Source organism: Triturus cristatus, chromosome 3_1 (assembly GCF_964204655.1).
Source record: "Triturus cristatus chromosome 3_1, aTriCri1.1, whole genome shotgun sequence".
NCBI lineage: Eukaryota > Metazoa > Chordata > Amphibia > Caudata > Salamandridae > Triturus > Triturus cristatus.
Window position 1 is genome coordinate 224,000,845 of NC_140583.1, and position 27,027 is coordinate 224,027,871.

Consider the following 27,027-nt stretch of genomic DNA (forward strand, 5'->3'; position numbering starts at 1 on the left):
GAGTTGCAAACGGGAGCAAGGTCTTCTCTTGGTAACAGTCGCCCACCCTCTCAAGTCCCGCCTCCGTCCCCGCCACCACTTGGTCTGTCAAGATGATCGACTGCAGCTCAACATGGGGCAGCCCTACCAGGGGTAACACCGGAGAATACAGTGAGGTCTCTGGCATCTTTGCCATGCAGCGCTCCCAGCAGTGCAGGGCAGTTGTGTGCAATATTGAAGTGTATGGGACCTTGGTTGTGGGGTCCAATACTTTAGCTCGTAAGAGATGTGGGTGCTTTTAGGCTCCGTAAGAAACGTCCCCTCTTCATCAACACCCTCCTGCCACTGAGCCAGCCATTGCAGCTGAGCAGCCAACAAGTAGAGCTCAAAATCTGGCACCCCTAGGCCTCCCTCGGTCATGGGGCGTCTCAGGGTCTTCAGTGAGACTCTTCACCTCCCGTCTCCCCAGATTAGGTCCCGAAGCAGCGAATCTAGTGATCAGGACCACCCCATTGGCATGAAGACTAGTAGATTAGCAAAAAATGATAAAATCCAGGGGTAACATGACCATTTTAGTCAAGGAGATCCGAGCCATCATAGAAAGTCGCAGAGTGCACCAGAAGTGTACATTGGACTTGAGCGCCCTCAGCGCTCTAGCCAGGTTTCCCTCTTTCAAATCATCCAACGTGTGAAAGACCTGGATGCTCAAGTATTTGAACATGTTGGGCGTCCAATTATGATCAACCGGTAAATCTGGGGGCCTGGGCAATGGTCCGGCCACCGGGAACAGGTATGTTTTATTCTTATTTACTCGTAAACCTGACAAACCCCCTAAACTGCCTAGAAGTCGCTGGGCAGTATCAGAGCCCCCTACAGCCTTGTGTAGATAAATCAGGGGGTCATCTGCATATAGAGATATGATGTTGATCTCCCACCTATTGTCAGCCCCATGCCCCCCCCCCCCCCAGAACTTTGCCGCCAGAGGTTCTAAGGCCAGGGCAAACAAGAGCGGGGACAGGTGGCAGCCCTGACGCGTGCCATGAGCTATCTGATATTGTGTGGATATGGTTTTGCCCGTTCTGACCCGTGCCGTAGGACATGTATATAGCAAACACACCCATTTCACCCACCCTTCCCCAAGGCCCAAGTGTTTCATTACCTCGAGAAGGTAATCTCAACTTATCGTGTCGAATGCCTTCTCCAGGTCAATCAACAGGATAGCTGCATGCACAAGAGACCATGCCTTAGGGTGGTACAACACCGAGTACAGCCCACGCAAATTGTAGGAAGTGTTGCGAGTGGGAAAAAACCCATTCTGGACAGCATGCATTAGGGACTTCATATGTGGAAGCAATCTGAGTGCTAACATTTTGCTAAGAATTTTAAAATCCATATTAAGCATGGAGAGGGGACTAAAATCTACCACCCTGGCTCCGGGGTTCTTCTTTTTTGGAAGTGGGATTACCATAGCATCACGCATGGTCTCAGGCAGGTGGCCAAGCCGCAAGGACTCAGCATACAGGGTCACAAAGCGGGGGGCCAGTACTGAAATATATATGTGGTAGCGCACTATTATTTACAGACAGCACATTTCACTTCGAAATGGCCACTACATTTGCACAGACATACAGATGTATAGATACAACCATATTACACACAAAGGTTAATGTGTGGGACTAGGTTTTCATTGAATATTTATTATTTGTGCATCACCAAGTAAAGTGTCTTGATTTGTTTTGATCCCATTAAAATCTTTGTTTCCATCACAATTTAGAATTACAAAAAGATGCTTCATTTTTGCTTTCATAACTACTGTATGTTTGCTGTTCATTTACACGCTATTGTGTGTTATAAAATGAGATCAGAAAGCCTTTCTTTTCACACTCTCTGTACTTCAGCAAGATTGTCACATAATTCACTTAACTTTTCTTTTCTGAACTCAAAGTGAGAGTAGTTTGTAAACACCAATGTCCATATCAAAAATATGTATTTGTCAGAAGATATAGCCTTACATTGGACCTCTGTCTTTGAAGCATAGCAGATATGACAAGATAGACACAGAATTTAAAGCCAACTTTATTTATTGCTCGGACTATAGCGACTCTCCAAAAATACTCTCAGACACCACTAGTGGATCGCAACACATACTTTGTGAATACCAAGTAAAACATACCTTCGCAGACTGATTCCTATGGCTACCTAACTATTGCTTAGATCCACTACAACTTTGAAGCAGTTGTTGATCGCCAAGGTTCACCTCATAATTAAGTTTTATTACCCTGTGTAGAGGGCGTTGATGGCGTCTAATTACACGACTCACAATTTTTGGCCACGACCCAAGGTGAGGGCATAACATGAAGCAAAGGGCAGACAAGGTTGGCAGGCCATTCAACAACCTTGAACACCAGGCAGTCTGTAGCAAAAAGGCAGCTTCTCTCCCCATGTATTTTAGGACCATGTTTCAATAGTTCCAGAACTCAGGCGGGATTAAAATACAGACAAACTGTAGTTAATGCCTGCATTTTAAGTATTCAAGTTGGCCGAGATAATCTCAACATTCTATAGAGTGTGTTCATTTATATCCGACTGGACAAAAGAAGTATGAAAAAGAAGAAAACAAGGCAAGAGGCCTCTTCCGTGTAAGCACCCATAATTTGGAAGAACACCCCATACCCATCAGGAAAACCCAACCCTGCTTCAGTGCAGAAAGGCATTGAAGACACACCTCATCATGGTGTAGTAAAAATGTCGATTTTCATATATTCCGCTGCATAGAGATTTGTGATTTTATTAAAGACAAGGAGGCTAGCATTGTGCATTATCATTTTATTTGCCACCTCTGAGCAGGAACACTTTAAAGAACCTTGGAATAGAACTTTAAACACCAAACTATTGAAATAAAACTCCAAAGTCCTCTATGAGGTTTGTGCCCGCATTCTTCTTCCTTTTTTGTTGCCACCTTCTTACAACCTTCATCTTTATTAATCATGTCCTAATCCAGTTCCCATTCTCTGCAAAGATTTAAAAAACCTTAATTAAAATGTATATTGATCATTATTTCCATCCTTCATTTTTTTATTGTTTAAACACTATTAATGTTTAATAAATCAAAATATCTCTTCCCCTACTTTCAAGGTGGGCCTGCGAGCCTCCTTGTCTAATAAAATGTCGATTCTATATGCAGTCGAACATTTGAAAATTGACATTTTATGGCAAGACAGGAAGCATTATGCATGTTCAAAGCTTTTTAACACTCTGTTTGAAACAGGCTCTATTAGTTTGAAATTCGATTTTTTTAAACACTTCTGCATTAAACCTATTCCTCAAGTCTTCCTCCATTTATGCAAACCTCACTAGCCATAGCACCTCTGACTGAAAGCGCTGCAAATTGTTTCAAATCCACAAAAGCTTCCTTCATCACAGATCTCACCCAGCTTGCTATGGTAGCCAACACTTCTGAATGGATTTACATATGAAATCAACAAATGTCCCATTCAATCGCTCCTATTCTCCATTACTCTAGGGTCATACTCTTTCAGACCTCTGACTATACATAATGTAGGACAAGTATCACATTTTGGATACAAAACAGACTCTGACATAGTCTTAGTTCTCCTCCGGACCTCAAACAGACCTCCTTGTGATTGATCAAATCTGCCACTAATATCAAGAGTTCTAATATCCGAAACCCTCTTAAAGGAAACCTTGCACAACAAAGTTGCCAATTTCCATGTCAGTTTCTTTATACCCAGATACTTGTTTGCAGGCCATCTCTCAAATAATTTAAAAACTAAATCTACATCCCAAACAGAGATATATCTTGACTAAGGAGGTCTTTTCAACATCCTTCCTTTCAGCGCTCTACACACTAGATGACTATTGCCTATTGACAACCCTTGAACCAAAGAGTATCCAGCTGCAATAGCTCATCTGTAGCAATTTACTGTTCTGTATCAAAAACCTTTTTGAAATAAGTCTGCACAAAAATTAGCTACCATTATCTCATCAGCATCCTCTGGATCCAAATCCCTTGCCACACACCAATGTAAACAGATACTCCATGCACTCCTACATCTTGTTTGTGTTCTCGGAGCTCATGACTCATTCAGCAATTCTGAATTTGCTCCAGAAAGGTCTGATAATCTGTTAGATCTCCTGATGTTCTCCAAACTAGTAGGTTGAGTGAACCAGAGTATGCTCCATCCCTTATTCTCTTGTCAACAACCCTTTTAAATAAGGAATCTCTATCACCATCTCCATCATTGAAGGGAACCCTGCTTGTGTAGTCCGAAAAGGTGTCATCAACACTATCTGACAGACCTGCCTCCTCACACGAATCAACACTCTCTGGATCATAGCAAAAGGAGGAAACCGTAACCTTTCAGCTCCTTCCAATTCTGATTAAATGCATCCCTTGCCACGGGCCCTGGGTCTGGGCTCCAACTGATGCAATTCTTAAACTGATGATTCAACCTCGCGGCAAACTAATCTACCTTCCTAGGGCCCAGACAATCCTGAATTTCCAGAACAATTGCCTTGTCTTACATCCAATAGCTGTAATCTAGTATGTTTTTTTTTAATTCCAGTCCACTACAAAGTTTTGTATCCCTGCTAAGTTTTGGGCCTGCAGACGAATTTTGTGACCTAGACAAAATTCCCAAATCTCTTTAGCTAAATCTGTCACCTTCTTGGATCTGCTGCCTCCCAATTTGTTTATATACGTTACTGCTGCAATATTGTCCTTCTCCAAAAGAACCCAGCATCCTTGGAAATGATATCTGAAACTGAGCAATGCAAAACTCCTGGCTGTCATCTCTAAACAGTTTATATGTTGCATCCGTCCTTCCAAGCACCACTTGTCTCTTCTATTGAACACATTGCTCCCCATACATAATGGCTCGCATCTATTTCTATTAGAAATTCTAGTTTTCATCTAAAAATCTCCCAACCATTTCAGGCCTTCAAGTTCTCCAACTACCATATAAATTCCTCTTTTGCTTCTTTTTACATTTTCATATAATCTCCATACCACAATCCTTTTCCAAGACCTGAGGTCTTCAAACGCTGCAAAGCTCTGTAATGTAAAGGACCCAGGAACATTGCTTGAATTGATGATGACAAAAAACCTATCATAGAGGCCAAATCTCTCAACTATACCTCTTCATTCTTCAGAACTTATTTTATTTCCTGCCTTATTTTCTTTCTTTTCTTGTAACAATAGTTGCCCTATCACTGTGTCTACAACAAAGCCAATCTAATTCCTGTAACACATCTCTCAAAAGATGCACTCCCTCCATTTTGAAATGTGTTTGTCTCATAATAATTCAGTTCCCTCAAATTTATCACAAGCTGCCACTCCTTGTCCTTCTTCTCTACAAGAAACAATGTGTTCACAAACCCAATCTGACTGTTGCGTATTTTTATAACTGTGCACTTTCTAGCGTACTTTTCATTTCCTTCTTGACCATGTCCTCCAAATCTTTTGTGAAACAAAGTTCTCTTTGTTTGTGCAACTGATGGGGTTCCGAATTGAACTATATTTGGTAACCCGAGACTGTATGCAGCACCAAAGGATCATTCATGAGCTTTTTCTATTGATCTATATGGAACTTCTGTCTTCTTCCCACTTTTTCCTGAATAAAACCAGAAGTAACCTTCATATTCATACTCCCCAGTTCCTGTGAAGTGAGTATGACCTCGTTCTCTTGTTGTTCTTGTTCTGGACCCTCTTCGTCTTTGGGGGTAAAATCCATAGCTACTTTGGGATTCTCTATAAAATCCTCTATCAGATCCTTGGGACTTATAGTAAATACGGTGGTGAGGTTGCCCTCTCCTCCCAGCTCTGCCACAAAAACTATTAGCTCAGCCGAAAACTTTACACATTGAAAATTGTGCTTTTCCACTCTGTGACATGAAATGAAACATAAGAGAGGGGATAACTTCATGTTCAATCTTTTCAATTCCAAATATCTGTTAATTGGCTACAAGGTCAACAAATATAAAGGTATGGGTATACTTCCCTAGGGCATTAATCTTACCTTCACAAAACAACAACCTTAGCATCTTCACTAGGTCCTTATTTAGCAACTCCGGATTTAAGTTAGGAGTCATTGAATCTTTTTCCCAATAACTGGGTGAGGGCATTCAGTCCTCATTATGTTTCTTTCCTCCTTTTCCAGGGGTTTTCTGATCTACTACTTTGAGTACTCTGCTATACGACTCAAAGGCCACCAGTCAGACCCCAAAAGATGTCTAATATCTTTTGGGTCAAACTATTTTTGACCAAATAGAAAAACTACAGATCTCTCACTTTTGATCTTTTTATTGGTACTATCACCAAACTCATCATCGAGACCATCTTTATTATTAAGGTCAAATATATATTCATCAATGGCAATACTCATCATCCTCATCAACAAGACTCCTCTTTCTATCACTCATAGCTGACTTTACCAATTCCTGGGCCAAATGTTTAATTTCCTGTGTAAGCAATGTCTTTAGCATATCCTCCTGAGTATCCCCTCTTGTAATTTGTTCAGCCATATTTATTCTGCCCGATTCTTACTTTGAACCCAATTATGTAAACAATCTGTACTACACCACAATAAAAATGCAAACTGTAATTATTTACTAACACCACAATTAAACTAAGCTTCTATTATAAACACTTCCTTTATCAAATATTGCTTCTTACTGTCACACAACTGCTCTTAATCTCTCTCCTCTGATCTGACTTCTTCACAGAGAGTCTGGTTCTAGCAACGGCAAAGCACGTTGCCTAGGAACCATCTCCTATTTGTCTGCATAATATTCCCAAATTCCTTTTAAAACTAAACTAATACAGTGCGTTGAGCGCCCAGTTTGAAATGGCACCTTCAATATTGTATATTTGTAACAAATGCCCAATCTAACTCAGCTCTTGCACTAGTCTGATTTGACTCTGCACCTCCAATGCGCATTGTTGAATTTATCTGAAAAGGTTGTCAAGCACATTTACTACTTTGAGACTCACCATGCTACTGCACTATTTCTAAAATGGCCGCTGACACCTTAGACAGCCGCGTGCCTCACATGTCGCATTTCTTAAGTCCAAAGCTGCGCCATCAACAGTAAGCGCAAGCCTCGTTCCGATTACTAAAAACAAACGTTTCACATCCAAATCAAATTTTTGCCAGAAATATTTATCCTCATTAAATAAATATGTTGTCAATATAAATTTTGGTTAGAGTCTGAAATCCATCTGATATTAAAGAGTTACAGCAGCCTTCTTATTATAACATAAACTAATTAACAAATTACTTTATATTCATATTCACAGCCATTCATTAGTATATTGGTCCAAAAATTGGATCTATGTTTTACAAAACCACACCAATCATTCAAATATGCTAGTTAATAAAGAGATGAGAATACTTATCTGCTTTAGTAGCAGCAAACTAACTATTGTTTGGTGTTTAAAGTTCTATTCTAAGGTTCTTTAAAGTGTTTCTGCTCATAGCTGGCGAATAAAAGAATAATGTATAATGCTAGCCTCTTGTCTTGCCATAAAATCAGGTATTCTTTTGAATAGATATTTTTTTGTGTGCATGTGCTTTGTACTGTGTTTCTTCCATTAGTTGCAGAGTAATTAAATGGTATAAGCAGTGCAAAAGATAGTGCTTTTATAATTTCTTTAGAAGTTGTAATGAGGAGAAGAGTTGGCCTAACGGCTAGGGCTGTCGACCTCGAATCTGGGGAACTGGGTTCGAGTCTCAGCAATGATACTGAACATCCTGTGATTCTGGGCAAATCACTTAATCTCCCCGTGCCTAACAAAAATGAATGTGTCCTCATCAATGCAACTGGTGTTATTTAAAGCGCTCTGATGCCCGATTTGTGTCAAGTTTGCGCTATATAAGAATCTTTAAAAAAAAAAGATCGATGCAGCTGTCACTAGGAAAATGGTGCATTAATAACTCCAAGACAATTTTTGATTGCCGCTATGATGAGGGAGATAGCTACAGAGCTGCTGAAATTCTCTCATCTGATTCTTTACTGCAGTCATTAGTAGAACAATTACATCTTAGAACTTGTAAAAACCTAATTGGATTACTTTTCCATATAGGTCTAAAAGTATACATCTGTGAAATGCTATACAATGTTAATAAAGGGACTAACAGCCCTGTAAGCCAATGCAATATGCATTAGCAAATCCAGTAGGTCTGAAGGTAAAGTGCCAACAGCTGTGAACATGACTTGCTGTTATGCTATGTTATGTTATGTTATGTTAATTAATTTGTAAAGCGCAACGGTTACCCTGGGGTGTCCTGGCGCTGGTTACCTATTCCTACTGACCAATTACCAAGAAGAGTCAGACCAATTAGTTGAGCAGTTTTAATGAGTAAACATCCAGGTTTTTAATGCCCTTCTGAAGGACAACAGATCCGGCATATTTCTAAGCTGAGCCGGGAGATCATTCCACGCCTTAGCTGCCCCGAAAACAAATCTTCGGCCTCCCCAGGAAACCTTTTTTATCTTAAGGACCGTCACCGTTCTAGCACCTGAAGAACGTAGATTTCTTGTGGGTGTGTACCACTTTAATTGATTCTGCAGATAGTCTGGACCACTCCCATGAAGTGCTTTAAAAACGGTGCTCAACGTTTTAAAAAGTATCCTCTTCCTGACTGGGAGCCAGTGCAGCTTCTGAATTTCCTTAGAAATCGCTGCAAACTTAGGGATCCCAGTAAGCAATCTGGCGGCTGCATTTTGAAGCCTTTGTAATTTGTTCAGGAAGCGTTCCTGGATGTTTAAATAGAGGCTGTTACAGTAGTCGAGTTTTGACAGTACCAAGGCAGAGACCACTGTTTTCTGACTCCCTACTGGCAGGAAAGGCAGAATTCTTTTCTCTGTCCGCAAAACAAAATATGTAGCGGAGGAAACTGAATTAATTTGGGCCCCCAAATTCAGCTTGTCGTCCACAATTACTCCCAAGTTTTTTACTTTTTGAACCGGGGCTGGGAGATCCCCCATAGTAACAGGCCAACAATTTGCATTCCAAAAGTTGGGAGCATTTCTAAAAATTATAACCTCTGTTTTATCAGAGTTCAGCTTCAAGCAATTTTCCGCCATCCAGCGACTCACTGCCATCATGCAGTCATGAAAGCAATTTTCCACACCGCCCTCCAATCCTGGCTGCAAAGATACCACAATTTGGGTATCATCTGCGTAGGATGTCAGATCGAAACCCAAGGTCTCAATAATGGGGGCCAGGGATGAAACATAGACATTAAACAGGGTCGGGCTCAAAGAAGATCCCTGAGGGACCCCACAGGGCAACACAAACGGCCTTGAGCAGAACTCGCCCATGGTGACCACCTGGGATCTATCAGCGAGGAAGGATTTTATGAGATTCCAGGCCTTATCCTGAAGTCCGCATGCCCTTAACAGGTCCATCAAACGCTCATGGTGGACCGTGTCAAAAGCAGCTGACAGATCTAATAATATCAGGGCGGCCCTTCCACCCATATCCACAACCCTTCTGATCTCATCCGTGGTCTTCAAAAGTGCTGATTCTGTGCTATGACCACTCAAAGCCATATTGTTTTTCATCCAGCACCTGGGTTCTATGAAGGAAAGCTCCCAATTGTATATTTAATGCCTTTTCAAACATTTTAGCTGGTAAAGGGAGCCTAGATATTGGGCGAAAATTTGAGGGGTCCGCCGGGTCTAAATTTGGCTTCTTTAGAAAGGGTAAGATTGACGCCTTTTTCCAAAGCCTGGGAAAACAGCCGGTATCAATCATGGCATTGAAAACTGAGGTAAGTGCCTTACTCAGTGGTTCTGCTACCGATTTAGCAATGGCCACCGGACAGGAGTCGTAAGGTGATCCAGATCTAGCTTTTTCCAACAGACAACGTACTTGATCTAAAGGCAGAACCTCGAATTTCTCGAGAACTACCATAAAGGCGTTTTTTCCACCCAAATCATCCTCGTCCCGGTGACTCCCCAATGCCAAAGGACCACTTAAAGCCGAGAAGATCACTTCCACTTTATTCAAGAAAAAGGTGGCGATCTTTACACAGAGTTCCTGACTGGGCTGTAGTAGGACAGGACGCGGGGAGGAGAGATCGAGAACAGTTTTAAATAGAACTTTGGCTAAGTCTTTGGCAAGCTCGATTTTATTCACAAAAATGTTTTGTTTAGTAGCAAACAGCAGTTGTTTATAGTTTGCTAGCCCTTTTTTATAAGCCAGCTTATCTGCTTCATTGTATTATCTCCTCCATAACAGTTCTAACCGTTTGCACATAAGTTTACCCGGTTTCAATTCCTCTGAAAACCAGGGGGCAGACGGTGTCAATCTCTTGGGTATAATGTTCCTAACTGGAGCTAACTTATTACAAGCATTTTCAACCCACTTCGTGTAGGATATCACCCCCTCCTCTGCTCCTAATCTTAAGTGAGCAGGTGAGGCAGTAAGGAGTTCCTGAAACGCTCCAATATCCATTCTATTCCAGGATCGGAACTCAATCCGTTTCTTGACCTTTGCCCCCACTGGGAGATGTCCCTGACTAGTTAGATCAAACAGGATGGCCAAATGATCTGTCCAGACCAAGGGCCTAACTCCTATAACCTGGAGACCAGGATGATTTGTAAAAATGCCATCTAACGTATGTCCTGCCAAATGAGTAGGACCAGTGACCTGTTGAGTAAGGTCAACACTATTCATGATCTCTAAAAGAGTGGCTGTGTCTGGATTCAAGAACGCCTCCAGATGATAATTAAAATCTCCCAGAAAAGTATAGAACCTCTGACAAATGCTGTCTTCCAGCAGATGACCAATGGGCGAGACAAAAGCCTGTTTGTTATTTGGAGGTCTATATATTAAAATACCTTTAAAGGTATGATGGCTAGATGTGTTAAAATTAAAGGCCAACGCATCGCAGCCTGCGTTAGATATCGGATGGAATACTGCTTTAAATGAGCTAGGGTGTATTATTGCCAGCCCTCTTCCTTTTTTTCCGCCCCCCCTGTTCAGCGAATGGCAAACAAAACCTGGCGGAATTGCTTTTAGCAGATCCGGCCCGAGGAGTCATCAGTCCAGGACTCTGTAATAAAAGTCAACTGAATGTCATTATCCTCAATTAGTTGTGCACATTCAGTGCTGTGTTTGATCAAAGATCTAGCATTTATCAACATGCATTTACAGGCCGGGGCATTTTGGCGCCCGGACCCATACTCCCTCAACTTATATGGTTCTACATACAATAGGTCCGGTAGAACAGTTTTACAAAAAGCACATTTCCCCAACTGGAGAGGTAGCCCTATATTAAAAGACAGCAAGTCACAATTAGAGTCTCTTCCTCTCCCATTTAAACTCCATAGAACTGATCTTGAATAAACAATCCGGGAGGGAATACCTATGATCGGTAGTCCAGGGGTCGTGGCACTCGGCACGGGCTAGGCACGGACGGGCGCATATGGGCTTGCCTGTGGCGCGCCGCTGGCGCGCCCGCTGTGCGCTCGCGCTATTCGCTCTAGATATAGCGTGGGGAAGCCAGTCACTAGACCACTCCCCTCGCTACTACCAAAATGGCGGTCGCGCAGGGCTTAGTGTCCCAAACAGGCAGCCTCCGATTTCAGGGGTTTAGGTGTTAAAAAAGTGATTAAAAACGACCAAGACATCCTTCTGCTAGATAACTTTTAAAATAAATCCCAAAAATGCCACCAGATGAATTTGTGCAAAACGAAGCCAAATCACTGCAAATGCATAAAATAGGTTAAAAAATATAAAATATACCGTCACACAGGCTGACAGCAGTATCACTCTGTCTCCCGGCTCAAGCCTCAGGAGAGGTAACACTCTATGCTTTGTTCTGTTATGTTGATTTGTAGAGCTCGCTATCGCCCGGGAGGTAAGGGAAGGGACCAGGTAAATGGGGGCAAAAGGCTGTAAGGGGGAAGTATGCACCGGCCACACAATCCACACTCCAACCTAGCAGGCCACTTCCGTGTGGCCGGGCTCAACCCTGTGTGGTGCCACTAAGCAACCATTCTACCGCCAATTACTGCAGCTCCAAGGCTAATCCGTACAACTCACAGGCCTGATTCTGGGCGCTCTTGGCAGTCACCCACTCCCTAGCCTGCTGAAGGGTCTCCAAATGCTGCCCCAGAGCGCTCTCCACTCCCCACTCCACAGGCGTTGAACACCCTGTCCGGAGGCGAAATGAAGCCCCTGACACAACCGTGCAGCCCGTGTAGCTGTGTGACCGCTTGGCAGCAGAGCCCCTACCTGCCCGGTCGATCTGAAAGTCTGGCCCGGGCGACAAGCTGGAGAGCCAAGGAGGATAGGAGGCTTGGGGACGGTGTTCACTGGTTCGAAGAAGGCCAGATCGGGTGGTTGGTAGGCTGGAGATGAGGCTCAACGTGCTCGCTGACCGATCTTCTCGAAGTGCGACATGGTGCATTGTGTCACACGTAGCACGCAGCATGTACACGTCCTTCTTCACTGAGTATGCTGATTCTTAGATTGGCTCCAGTGGAGGGTATCTCACTGCTGAGCAGGTGAGAGTCTAGCCAAACCCAGGACCTAGAGGGACTAGTCGAAGAACCAGGTGTTCATCTACTTGCAAAATTAAAGAAGTGAGGAGAAGGCTCTTATCTTTAGCGTCAGGTCATAGCACAGTTTAGGAGTAATGTAGGAGAAGGTTCCACTGCTAGATCTGGTTTTCTGGATGTGTAGGATGTGTGCAAGTAGGAGTCCGAACGAGCAGCGGTGTCTTGAAGGTTTGTAAAAGAAGACGCAATTGTTGAGGTATGCTGGGCCAGTGTTAAATAGTGCCTTGAAGGCCTGGGTGAGGAGTCTGAATTGTGCTCATATCTGTATGGGGAGTGAGTGGAGCACTTTCGGGTGTGGTTTGATGTGAGTGCAACATCTTAAGATGATAGTATTGCTATCTCATTCTCAAATATTTACTTGAAGTTGAGTGATAGATTTTATTGTACAAGAAGGGGAAGCCACCAATGCTAGCTGTATCATCATCATCATCATCATCATCATCAGTATTTTACGTTCACAAAACACTTATACAACGAAGGCGTCCAAGCACATAGTTTTCAGATGAAGCTAGAATGGGTGAGTTTTCAGCACTGTGCTGAAGGGGCAGCAGGTGGGTGCAGGAGCACACCATGTCTTCCCTATGCTGCTGCTTTTTCCACTTTCTTTTGTTTTAAATACATTTTGACCCTTGATCGTAGCCCTCTAACCTCGCTTTAAGTATTCTGGCTTTGTTTCTGTGACAGCTTTGGAAGCCAGTGTCAGGGCCTTGAGCTCGGTGGAACATGCAGCTTCCCGGTATCAATTTTTCAGATGCCCAAGTGCAGAAAGTTGCAATAGTCTGCTCTGCCCTTTTTCTTCTCTAAAAGGGGTGTAATTCTCCCCGTTGGCTTGATGGGGCAGCTGGTGATGATCACTGCACCCCTGGGATCCATTTACTAAGGAATTTGAGCACGTGAAGTGGCACCATACCATGCAGTTCTACATAACCTATTCCTGAATGCCTTTGTGAGTTGGCTACTAAACATCTAAAAGATAATATTCAGGAAATATTAATATACATTTAGAACTAGTAGCAAGGACTGGGCCCTCCATGCGGTTTAATTGATAGGGGTTTGGACATTGAAGTGCGGGTCACCATGGCATTGATGAGTGCATGAAGTTGTACGCTTGTAGTACTTCTTCACATACTCATACATTGGATGAATATGTTAATTGGCCCAGTAGTGCCTTCACCTTGTCTGTGCAGACTGTATCACAGCCGCCCACCTTAAAGCTGTAGTAGTTTATCTTATGACGTTTCTCGGTGCGTCTAGGCTTACTTCTATCATTTGTAGGTGGTCTATCAGAATATTATATCTAGAAATATCGTCTGACAAATATGGTTTACAGAATTTCGCGCCATTGTGTGGAGAACCTCTATTATTAACTTCAGTGGAGTGATAATTTTGTAGACAATATTTAGGACACCAAAATTATGTCAGATAGTATTCAAACAATTATACTTTTGAGCTACACTTGAAGAAGGCTTGACTTTGAGTAATGAAGATTGGCAGCTTGCTCTGCACGTATGAGGAACATAACCCTTGATGTCTACCCCGGATCTTTACGTTGGCCCTGTGAACTGGCAAGTGAGCTGTACAAACATTGGATAATGCCCATGGTTTTATCCTGGTGCAGGTAGGCACGGTTCAACGGTACATCCATATCAGGGACATGCAGATAAACAGTGATTTGTGTGTCACAAGCAGTCGTACCACCAGACACAGAACCAGATGTTGTGTTTTCGATCCAGAGGAATGGCCTGTTCGCGATGGTGCAGTAAAGGCCATTGCACCGCAGCGAGGCAGGTTGTACTCCTGTTGTCCCAGAAAAGCGAAGATATTTGGCTTGGTTGTAGGTTCCGAAGAGCAGGTCAGGCCCTCCCCAACCATCGAAGTTCACAGTATTTCTGATGAAATTGGAAATTGTTCAATAAATCTTTAAATAAGAGATCTGTTAGTAATGTTTTCCTATTTTCCGCTGCTAAAGTGCACCTACCTTCAAATTTTCAGTTTATGACCTGCAAAAAAGACGAACCACAAGCAAGGTTAGAACCAGAGAGGGATCTATTTCAATGTTTTTGCCAGTCCTTGGCCTACAATTTGGTCTTGGCCATGTAGCATATTTTCAGGGTATAAAATGCCACCATATTTATTTTTAGGATTTTGTTGCGGTTAATTTTAAAGTTTTTTGATTTCTTTCAATTTTGATTGATGAATGAAAGATTTTATTGTTCAGTGGTTGGATGCATGTGGCTTAGCTTGTAATTTGTGAAACATTTAACCAATAATTATAGATCTCATGGACATTCTCATATAAGAATTTGACCCTGGCTTGTCCATGTACAATTAGCTATGACTTGAGCCTACCTACGTTTGTCACATTGAGTATTGATATATTATTGCCAGTGGAGTTACATACTGTGGGCCTTATTCCAAAGCTAATTATATCCGTAAACCTCTGTCTGAAATGGCTTCACCTACACCTGTCAGGTGTCCACAAAACAAAATATGGCAGATGCAAATGGTTTCAGTACTGCATACTTGTACACCATGGCTTTGTGCAATGATGTAGTTGTAAACCCCACACAATGCGTCGAGGAGTGGGAAGACAAAACAAGGAATTGCAATGCAATAGGTCTTGCGTTAGTAAAAGTTGGAGCTATTGGCATTGCAACAGTGTTTTTTCTTGTTTTTCCTTTAAAAATATCCTAGTAATAGCAGAAGTAAGAAAAGTAAATGCACAAAGCAAGGAAAGGGTGCATACCACAGGCTATTACTAGGTGTCCCTGTGGGCGCAAAGCCTTATGTGGCTAATAGAGGTCCATTTACTTGGCTAATAGAGGTCCGTTTACAGGGACACCTAGTAACAGCCGATGGTACTGCACCCTTTCCTTACTTTGTGGATGGGGGAGATGCAGCCCCAAAGCTGCAAGTAAAAGATAAAGTGTGGCGCTCGGTAAACGGCGCTCGTTAAACAGGCGCCGCGCTAAAGGTAAAAATATGCATTAAGTATGTAAAAGCAAACCATAGTACTTGATATCACTTATAACATGAATTTATTTTCTGTGTAACACACAAACCTGTCTCGCCAAGAACATGTGCAGAATACTTAGGTGCTGAAAATTCACTTCTCTACAGAGAAAGACATTAAGGGTCTGGCCCAGAAGAGCCGATATGCATACTTATTAAAATAAATAGCACCCACCTACGCCCAGTATCAGGTGGTACAAGAAAAAGTGGTTCAACAGTTTAAAAAAAAACACACATGGGTTTCACGTTCAGGCACACACAGAATGTTATTAATGGTGTTAATTACCGCAGAGCAAAAATTACTGCCCACCTTTTATACTCTGTTACTATGAAGATAAATAGCAAGTAGCTGTAAGCCATGGCCCAAGAATGCCACTGAGACATTCATTTGACATTATGAAGAGCAAATAGTTTATAAGGGATAGTAGAGCCCAGACATGGCTTTGCTACATTTTTATTTAGGAACATTTTGCAAAAAAAACACTCTGGGCCCAATTCACAAAAGTAATCTGAGACAAAATCCTAACTTTACAACTTTCGGTATTCACAAAAGGCATTTAGTAGTAGTAAAGTTAGGATTCCTAACTTTACTACTACTAAACTGAGACAAAATCCTAACTTTACAATGTTCGGTATTGACAAAAGGCATTTAGCAGTGGTAAAGTTATATATATATATATATATACTTGGCAATACAACCCATCCCCCAATGATTAAGGCTAATCAGCCGAGACGCGTCTGGAAGAGATGGAAATCTGCCGCCGTGTCAAATAAAGAGCCCTGTTTTCTCTGATGTCGAGCCTTGGCAGTTCTTTTTTTGCTGTTGTGTCAGAAGCTGGATGCTCTGTTCATGCATCGCCGAGGCCGCCTAGCACAGAGAAAGCTTATATATATATATATATATATATATATATTACCGGGACCCTTGGAGGTTGGCATACATTCCGGCGGAGCCAGCCGGCGAGAATATCCAATTCAAAACCACGATTCAGTATGCTCTCAGTAAAGGAAGACGAAATCCCCAGTGAAATTGCAGGTCAGGTTTAATTCACACAACGCGTTTCGGCACACAGCCTTGTTCACGTGTGAAAAGAAGTGAAACCAACAGTCTTACATCTCATTGCGGTCAAATGAAAATGGACAACAAAATAGGACTAACTCCGCCAACCAGACACAGCCAAAGCCGTAATCGGCGGCCATCTTAAACTGTGCACGAACCTCAGTATATATATATACATATATATATATATGATGTAAATACATGGCGATTGTCAATAAAAAAAAAATGTAAATACATGACGATCGTCACCGACAACAAAATGGGGAATGCTCAACAATCCCTAACTGAGTGCGAGGTTACAAGTGGAGCAAAAGCAAAAACATAGCGAATGTAAATAAATGGTGATGTCATGGAAACAAAATTAGGAATGCTAAGGCAGGGAGGATGGGAGGTGGTGGTGTGGGGACGGCACTGGGGAGAGATTAAGTGACTGCGGCAATCACGAAAATAATGATCACAAACTGTAGATAAAACACACCGTAACAGGGGCAGTCCTCATGGGAGGTGACAACAGGAGAAAAGGAGGTACTAAGGAGGGACTACTAAGCCTATTCACGAATCAAAAGCCACTTTTTACAAAGGACCGTAACAGGAGCCAATTGAAAAGATGGTCGGGAAATGGGTGGAGCATAAAGCCCATACCTGAATACAGCATATCTCGAAGAGACAGCGCAATCGCTACTTAGACAAGACCTAAAAATGGCTTGAATTGAAAGCATGTTAATGCCCTCAAACTTGTGTGAGTTTGTTGCCATTCACAAACTCCTCTATAACCCCATCTCACCCTGAAAATTCCAGTAGGAGTAACTCCCCTTCTGAGGTGGTAAGTGGAAAGAATTTGCCCCAAGTATCGTTGGGATTTAGGGAAAGAGTTTCCTCCATGGCAACAACATGTTTTCCCCATAATTAAGAAATAGAAGTATTGACAAAGCCAATGGGTCTGGTAAGGTATCAACAATCGTACACACCGATATTCACAAATGCTGTTTGCATGTTTTTTAAGGCATTAATGTTTTTATCTCACTAAAGCCTACCCTACTGGCTTTGCCAATAATGGCAAAAAGTAGTGAAAAGTATTGCTTTCTATGTAAAATGCACATATAAGAAAAAGATCTAATGTGACAAACCTCATAGTAGAATTTGCTTTTCAAATTTAGAAAAGTGTCTCAAACATTCTAATGTAAGAACCTCCTGGAAGGTGGGATGAGCCAGCTGATAGCACAAGCTTGGAGAGTAAAACTCCTCTGGGTATAGCCAAGCCGAAGCCCACTCTATATCCATATTTTAAAGAATTGGCAAAAATATGTCCCACAGACAGCTGAGCCATCAAACCAGACCTAATGATGGAAGTTTACCTAACACAGATAGGTAACTATTACGAGCAATTTAGAGTAGTCATGGACTAATATTTGTTTATTTTGTCATTCATTGATATACTATTTTGAGACTTATTTACAGTATGAAGGGAAATGCAAAAATCTGGTGAAATGTGTTGAAAGTAGGTTTCAGTGCATTTGATGCTATTTTTACTTTTACAGAAAGTACTACATGCTCTGCCTGTTAGTCCCAGAGCTCAAGCAAAACACTGGTGCTTATTTTACCCCATAGTTGTAGAAAAATAGACTGACACAAGGCTTGCTCCTTTCCCTCTCATTTTTGGGGCTCTCATGATTACAAATTGTGGTCATGCAGTTACTGAATTGTAGAACAACAGGAACAAAACCAAAATCTTGCAAGTGACTCCCTAGTCCTGTGATTCTCCTTTCTTTCACTGTATGTAAACAATAGAACAAGGGCCTCCAACCTTTTCTGTACTAAGAGCTTATGTACTTTCAATAAAATCCTCCTGAGCTACTCACATTATCAAGGATGTAATAGTAACCGCACAAGACAAGATTACATTGGTGGACACCATGTGCCAGATTACCAGCAGTGACCGCCTCAGTGCACCAGCCACTGTTGCCAGCAGTGATGTAAAAAGGCCTTGTCAATGTGGCATGCCTGCCTCTGCACTGGTAGCATATAATAGCCATAGCTGCACTTCCCCCGCCCCCAGTTAATAATATTAGTGATAAGTCTCTCCAACACCATTTGATTTTTATCAATACAATACCAGCTTTAAATATATTTTGGCAATTCATCCATTTTCCCCAAGCAACAACTTATGAATTCTGAAAATATACACATTTTCGTCTTCAAATACACGCTTTTTAATTTTGGTATACATACATTAATTTAACAAATCAAAAGCTTCTAATTTTGTTCACTGGGCTGCACACAGGAGTTTTACTTACAAGTAGCTGGAAAGCTACCAGTAGCTCACACACTACTCATTGGAGAAACCTGCTGTAGAAAGTATTCCTTCTGAGTCTTGAAAGTGCTTCCAATGATGCCCTAAAACTTTCTTCTAACACTGTAAAGCGGGCATATAAAGCACCCTCATTCCAATTGACTTGAGGCAGAGTCGGCCATGTTTTATGTTAACAATGCGCCTCACTCTCGATGTCATTTGAGTCCCTCTTGGGAGGAGGAGTCCAGGACCGGGGTCTCTAACAGTAGCTATCCGTATGCCTTTACACATCATTGCATATCAGCGATCTACAGAATTAAGCTTCGGACAGTTTTTACTTGCATTTGTATCTTATCTGTAGTGGATATTAGAAGAATCACGCCCATGCAGCCAGCCAGTAACTCAACACCTCTTTACTCAGTAATTCTGTGATTTCAGCTTCATTAGTACCATGTTCCACTTGTGGGGCTTTGTGGAAGGAATTGTATGAGAGGGCGTTTACCCCCAATCCAGCTGGACTCCTGTAATCTTGGTCCACTACCTCTATGCAGTTATTACAAACTTTGATGTGTGTCGCTGGGTTAAAGGAGGTTGATCCTTGGTGTACCTACTTAGTAGTTTCCACTGTTTTCTGTAGTTCAACTTTTTTATGTCTATTCTCCTGAAAACTTATTACAGATGGGATACACACCCCAAAAATATTTTGTACTTTCGAGAAGATGCTGTAGGTGTTAAATTCTTTTGACATAAGAAGAAAAATTGTGAGTTTCCCGAAGGCTACAATTTAGATTGGTTCACGTTGAAAAGACAACGGTATAGCTACTTTACCCTTAGACTGGCGATAACAGAGTCGATATACAAAGTTTCAGTGGTATCTGATATCTGCCATATGAATAATACTCTGCTGTATTTTTGTGTTGTAATCTATGTGAATAGTTGAATCCATGTCAATATAGTGAACTGACTTGATGTAAATGGCAACATTTCATATTTTATTATGTATCTTTTCTCTTTCAGCCAGAAAATATTATGCTGTTGGACAAGAATATTCCAATACCGCACATAAAACTCATTGATTTTGGCTTGGCACATAAAATAGAAGATGGTGTTGAATTCAAAAATATTTTTGGAACACCGGAATTCGTGGGTGAGTTTTATGTGATCAAATGTCATTTTTGCCATGGAACATGCATTAATTTAGGCTTAATAATGTAGCTTTTACACCCTCAAAGTCCTTGGTCAGGCTGCACTAAATGTAGCCAAGAGAGGAACCTAGAGCTTTTGATACGAGGTCCTGCACAATGCTCCAAGTATTACGAAAGACAACAGTGTGTGCAGTTCCTCTAAGGGGTTTGGAGGGGGAAAGGACGTAACAACTTACCTTACGGACAATACTTAAGACTCAGACGTAATTGCAGAAAATTGGAGGACTTCAATACACAGGCCCAAGAACTCACAACCCATCTAACTAGAAGGGAATACCCGATTGGATCTGTCAAAACTGCCTGCAAAAGGGCACGTAATACCAACAAGGAGGTACTATTCAAGTCCAATGAAAAAACCACCACCAATCAAATAACATGCGTGACAACCTACACCCCGGAATCTAACATTATTTAAAAGATCATAAAAAAACATTGGAAATTGTTGGCCATAGGTGACTGTCCGGTACCACAACCCAGATTTGCTTTTAAGAGAACTAACAACCTAAAGAATCTCTTAATTAGAACCAGACCAAGGAGAGAATCCCCTACCACCAACCGACTCTGGAACTTACCACCGGTCATGGGCCATTACCCGTGTGGGCAATGTATAGTGTGCCCGCTGACAAAAGCCAGCAAATCTATCACACTGTCAGATAACCTTATTTGGGTACAAAAAACACACACAAATTGCAATACACGCAACTGTATTTATCTTATCAAATGTCCATGCCAACTCATGTATGTGGGTATGACAACTCGCCCCGTAAAGATCAGAATCTCCGAACACCACAGCAACATCAGGTGCAGGAGGGACAATACCAAGATGTGTACTCATTTTACAGAAACGAATCACACTGCCAATGACATGAGCTGGTCTGTTCTTGAATCCTACACCACGATCAGCAAAGAAGCCCTATTCAGAAAGGAACAAAAATGGATCTTTAAAATTTCTAGCAATACCAATAGCCTTAACAATGAAATCCCTTGGGTGACACTGAATAACACGTAAACAGCTCAATACTGCCGGTGGCCTGTTGCCAAATTATAAAAACACCTTTTAATTAACCTGTGGTTCACCCCAACTACCAATATATCCCCTTATTCTGATGGGCCACTGACTAGGCTTTACTTCTAATTTGACATGTTCTTATCACGCTTTGTTTGATATTAATTTGCATTTTACCATCATCTGCATTTTTTTTCCAAGCGCTGCACTTCCTGTGTCCCATAGCGCTCATAGTCAATCATGACTTTGTCTTCCACAACTAAGCTAATAACTACCCTGGCGAGTATTTTTACTTCTACTTGTTCCAGCCTTACTTTGCCCTTCATTCATTTTAGAGGGAACAATTATCGAGTTTACTCCCGCGGTCTTGGCCGCGCTTACATCCCATTATCAATAAAGTTATGATTGAGAGTTCTTAGCACACCCAAGATGGCCGACCTCCGTGCGGTCTAGTCTTTTACCGACCCATCGGAAGTCACGTCCGCTATTTTAGTTTCCCCGGCGTCACTGCTCTTCACGGGAGCCAGAGCCAGCGTAGGAGCACCGCTAGTTGCGTGCCCCCCTTCATGTGAGTAGTTGCTTCCAGACTGGCCTCAACCACCGGTAAGGCCGCATACTAACAGATCGCCGTTCTTCCATGCGATCCAAGGCATTGTTCTGTTTATTTATTTTTCAGGGTGAGCAACGAATCGCTCACAAGGCAATCCCGTTTACCCACGACCCCACAACTGGGGGTGAGTTGTTACCACGCACGCTTTTCGTCGTGCATTGCCGTTGCCTACACCACAATCTCTTTTAATTTAATAGACACGCGCAACTACAACAAGTGCTCCCGTTGTACAGGGTCCACGTACAACGCACTTTTTTCACTGCACTTGCTGTTGTGGATAGATGTTATTGACCCTTACCACCACGGTGAGGCACTTTGCACATGTTGGTTCTTACGATCACGAAAGAACGCTGTCTGAGGCTCCCTGTTTCTAATTACCCCCTTATTTTAAATACCCCTATGCACCTATAAGTTCACGTTCTGCGCACCTCGTAGACCCCTTTCCTTGTTTTATTTAATTTCTTCCAGGTCTCTTCTTTCCAGGTCCTCCACCGTCCTTGGACCGCATCTTACATTGCTGGTGATATACAGAATTTTTATGACACTGGCATTGTAGTAGTGTAAGAGTTTTTTGAGCACTTTCTCTCTGAGACAACAGTCCTGAAGAATTGCCGAGTGACCCGTTAGGGGCAGTAGGCAAGAAACATGTCGACCACACTCACGTACTAGACCCTGTGGATCATTAACTATCCATACAGGGCCCACACATTTTAATTAGGTTAGCACACCTCGTGAATAAAAATAATCCCTAAAGGCAGTGCTAGACCTATTTTAGATCACACTGCACACTCACTCACTACACAGCTCACTCACCCTCAAGCACCAAACGTCTGTCTCTTAAAAGATCACCGGCAAAGAGCCCCTTCGCAGGAGCCCGTCGGGCATTGCAGCGCCGGCCCGACGAAGAGCACAGCCCATTGATGAAGCATGACACCTTGCTAGGTGTGTGAGGGCATTCAATAAGAGACTTGTCCTTTCCCCCTCCATCCTCCCTAGAGGAACTGCACACACTGTTGTCTTTCGTCCTGCACTAAATGTAGACCACGTCCTGGATTGTTTGCACGGAGCGCTGCACCCATGTGCATAGGGTAATTCCACGTTTTAAAGGTGCAGCCTCTTCTATTCTGAACTATTCATGAAAAAAACGATGTATTTTGCATTTTAAATATGCAAAAAACAATAATTAAAAATGCCTCAGTGAAGACAATCTCTTACAAAACCTCAAACTCTACCTCAAACCCCCATGCTAACCCTTCCATGAACCAAAGCCCAAGCCCTAATCCTAATCTTAAATTTAACCCTAATCATAAACCTAACCATAATTTCTTTTTTGTTCAAAATTTTTCATTGATTTTTAAAGAGTGTAAATAATTTATGCATAATTCCAGCTTGTAACTTTTCCCTTCTCAAACCCGGGCCATAATCACAGCCCTAAGCCTTGTATCCCTTACTCCCTCCTTCAATTCCCCTTACCTTAATTATATAATGATATATACTTAACACAAACCCGATATCGCATTGGTGAATTACTGAAATTGTTCATCATTAATCGATTTTCTTCATTTTTATTTAAAGTGAATAGAAATCTTAGTGTTTCATATTCTCACATTTCATTTTTACCCTGTAGTGTTTCTTCCTGATAGCCCCCGCATTGTTCCTTGATGTTCTCATTGATAATATGGGCCGAGATGCGAGCCATGAATGATACCTACGGAGCAGCTAGTTGTTAACCAATCAGGAGAGGGCCTTCGGTCGCTGGGGCGTGGGAAGCGCGATATTAATTCCAGTTTGGACCAATGCAGCTCTTTCATTGTCCCTGTTCAAGCTCTGGGGCCAAACACATTCAATTGCCGAGTCCGTGGGTTGCACTCTGGGCGTTCCAAGAAATGGCCTGGCTTTGGCCCTCTAGGTGTCTTTGAGCGACTGAAAGGGAATCCATCCTGGCACCTGCATTCAAGAGGCGCGGACAGCTGCGAGGGCCTTTCAGACCTGCCTGATAGCCTATGGCACTCCTGCCATCTCCTGTTACGTGACCTAATAGATACGCGTGACCCTCTTCACAAACGGAAATTCAATGGTAAACGTATGTTTGCAGCTGAAAATACAGCAGTACACCTGCCAGGTCACAGAGGGGTCCCAGACACACGCAAATGCATTTACTACTGCGGGTTTTGCTGCTAAGAGTGGTGGGAAGTGGGCATTTCAAGGCCTGGTTTGCTTGGTAATTTTGTGAATGCCCACAAGGTGTACAGTTCTGGGCATTCACGGTCTAATCTTTTCACGCTCTGGAAATGGGCGTAAAGTGCGCTCCAGAATATGAAGGGGAATTAATCCCTCCTCCCAAATTTGATGGGGTGTAGGGAAAGCTCAAATAAATAAAAGGTGTGCATTTGTACAACGGCCCATTCCTGTTATACAGTTTTGTGCCCTATTGTCTTAATTAGAGTTGCACAGTACGGGGCGATTTTACTACTTGGTAAAACAGCACGCGATTTTACCGTTTTGATGTAGTAAAATGACCCCAGTGCCATGCAATTATGAGTCAAACCAGGTGGAATAGGGAATTACTGCATTTCTGGCAAGTACACCACAAGCTATTCCATGCAGTGTACCTCATACATTTACCAACTGCTCTGAATAAATTCTCCACCTGCACTTTCACTTTTTTTTCATGAATCAGGCACTTGGTTATTCACCTAACAGTCTTCCTTACTTATGAGGAAATATTTAACACCACTTAGAAACTGGTACTTAAAAATGATTCCAATCAAAAACAGTGGAGGCTAGTCCTTTGAAGTGCTCAAGAACAATTTGTTCTCCTGTACACATGAAGGGTGGCTCAGCCCAGATGCAATAAAAATCTGAAATCCTGGGGATAGGAATTTAACAGCTGCGATAATCGCCTATTCCAAGTTCACCCCTGCAAAACTGGGCATGAGACGCCAACTTCGGTGCATCGCAATTTGCATGCCCAAGTACTTTCCTTTCACGTTTATTGAGGGTGTGCCGAATCTCGGAATTCCGGTATGTGCATTAATAGGATTTAAACCATGCTTTCGAATTTTATGGGCTTCTGGTGATGAGGGCCTTGGTGAGTCCTATCACAAAGGTAATTGAGGCCATAAACGTATAATTGTCTCCGGAAACACCTCAGTTATGCCTGCCAGAAATACACAAACGTGTTCCTGGCTAGTGTAAATGCATTTACTACTGGAGATGACACAGTCGATAATGTTGAGAAATTCTGCACAAGGAGGGCTAAATGGGCATGAGAAAACATGATTGCTTTGTAAGTGTGTGAACACCCACATAAAAGTCTATTTGTAGGCAGTCACAAAAGCTGATCCACTCTGGAAATAGTTGTAAAGTTACTCTTGGTATAGGCTGGAGTCACCTCCCCTTCCATGATAGGAAGAGGGAAAGATCTCCTCTACGTTTAATGGGGTTGTAGGGAAAGGGCTTTTTTCGATGAGGAAAAATGTTTTCTCTACTGTGAAAAAAAGTGTGCATTTGTACATCCGGCTCCATTCCACCAGTGCATAATTCTGCACTGTGTAGGATTCCACACAGTGGGAATTGGAACCCGGGGAATGTGTGAAATGGTATTCCCAGAAGTACACCTTGAAACATACGCCTGGCGCAACTTTCCAGGCACACACCAAGAAATGTTTGTGAGTAGAAAAAACCCAAAGAACTAGGTTCAGGTTCAGGTATCTGCACTTTACTTTTTTTCAGGAATCTAAATCATAGTTTTAACACTTGGCAATGGAATGATTTGAAAGTGCATGACAATCATGTTAGTGTCTTTTGCGTAATGTTCAGTATTATCATAATGTTTTATAACATCAGCTTTTCTATTAATACCCTAGAGTTTAAAACTGCTTCCTCACCACAGCTACCCAAATTCTACTAATGCCCCTCTACCCTCCCTGTTTCACTTCTTGCTTCTATTTACATTTTTTTAAATGACCTGATCCAGCAGTGTCCAACCGTGGTCCACCAAAGGCGGATCCATGTCACACTTCCAATTCACATGGGAGAACATTGCATATATTTATTTTAAACGGAATTCCTTTGTTCTCCAGTTATCCTTTAATTCTGGAATCAGCCTGGAACTTATAGGCCAAAGTTGGGCACTCCTTTCCTAACTTTTTGTACTTATCCTTAAATTCTGGAATCAGCCTGGGACTTACCGACCAACGCTGGGCACCTCTTTCCTAACCTTTTATTCTTATCCTTAAATTCTTTGACCAGTCTGGGACTTCTGGATCAACTTTGGGCATCCCTGTCGTAACCTTGGAAGGCCTTTCCCTCACACGCCCTTTAAAACTCTGCATCACTCACTGTACTCAGAGTTATCCCAGATCTCTGTGCTCTCGATTGCCTCCCTGCTCTCTTTCCTCCGCCTTAGATTCTTGCCAAGTGTTTTTCAGTTCTAAATGTCATTCACTCGTGCAAAGGCAAGCGTCCTCCTTTGTGGATATGTAAATAGGTTTAGCGAACGGGCTTTATAAAAAGACATAAAAGGAATGCAAGAAGTCTCCATGGTGTGCCTGTGTGTTAAAAGAAGGATCTCGGACTGCTCTCGGTAAAGACCACTCTGCATGGATTTGTGAAAGTGTGGGGGATTCGAAAGTGTACTTATAGATTATAAATGAGCTTAAACCAATGCTGTTGTGCGCAGCAATGATGCTTTGACATAAACGCCTTCTGTCTCTCATGTATCACACCTTTTCCCCTCAGCTCCAGAGATTATCAACTACGAGCCGCTTGGACTGCCTGCGGATTTGTGGTAATTGTCGCTGTTCATCGTTTTGTTGCCTGTTTTCTGTCTGGTTCCTCATATTGATGGGCTCATGCATCATTAAGTGCAAACAAATTTTTATCATCTCTAGAATAGTTTTTACAAGGGAAATCTGCACTGTTATCTTGTGAACGTGTTCTTGCATTGCAGTGGGATAAAAATACTGCGCGTTAAAAACTGGTTCCTTCTGTAGTGGTGTGGCCGAGCTTGTGGGCACATTAACAATCTCAGTTGAAGCCCTGATGAATTTGACTGGTCATGGCTGGACCTCTTTCCAAAGTCCCACTGTTTCAGATCCATTCCTCTAGTACATCCACTCACTCAAGCAACCTAGCAACGGAGCGACCTATACTGTGTGTCGGGGCGTTCTGCGGGGGCGGGGTGAGGTGCAAGAGTGCGGCACTACTTCCTGCAGACCCTCGGCACCACCAAAAGATACTCTATTTCCTGCTTGTGAGTATTCATAT

General features: G+C 42.3%; 1 protein-coding gene and 1 long non-coding RNA gene across 2 annotated transcripts in view; one reads left to right on the plus strand and one right to left on the minus strand.

The window, feature by feature from the left end:
* The window catches only part of DAPK2 (death associated protein kinase 2), a 409,280-nt gene that overhangs the window by 320,516 nt on the left and 61,737 nt on the right, over window positions 1-27,027 (plus strand). The window contains exons 5-6 of the mRNA XM_085643726.1: window positions 19,953-20,082; window positions 26,500-26,548. Coding sequence (XP_085499852.1) covers window positions 19,953-20,082; window positions 26,500-26,548 — 179 coding nt within the window. The remainder of the gene's footprint in view (window positions 1-19,952; window positions 20,083-26,499; window positions 26,549-27,027) is intronic.
* Window positions 1-27,027, minus strand: part of LOC146859972 (uncharacterized) — a 108,096-nt gene that overhangs the window by 16,150 nt on the left and 64,919 nt on the right. The gene's annotated exons all lie outside the window — the stretch shown is intronic.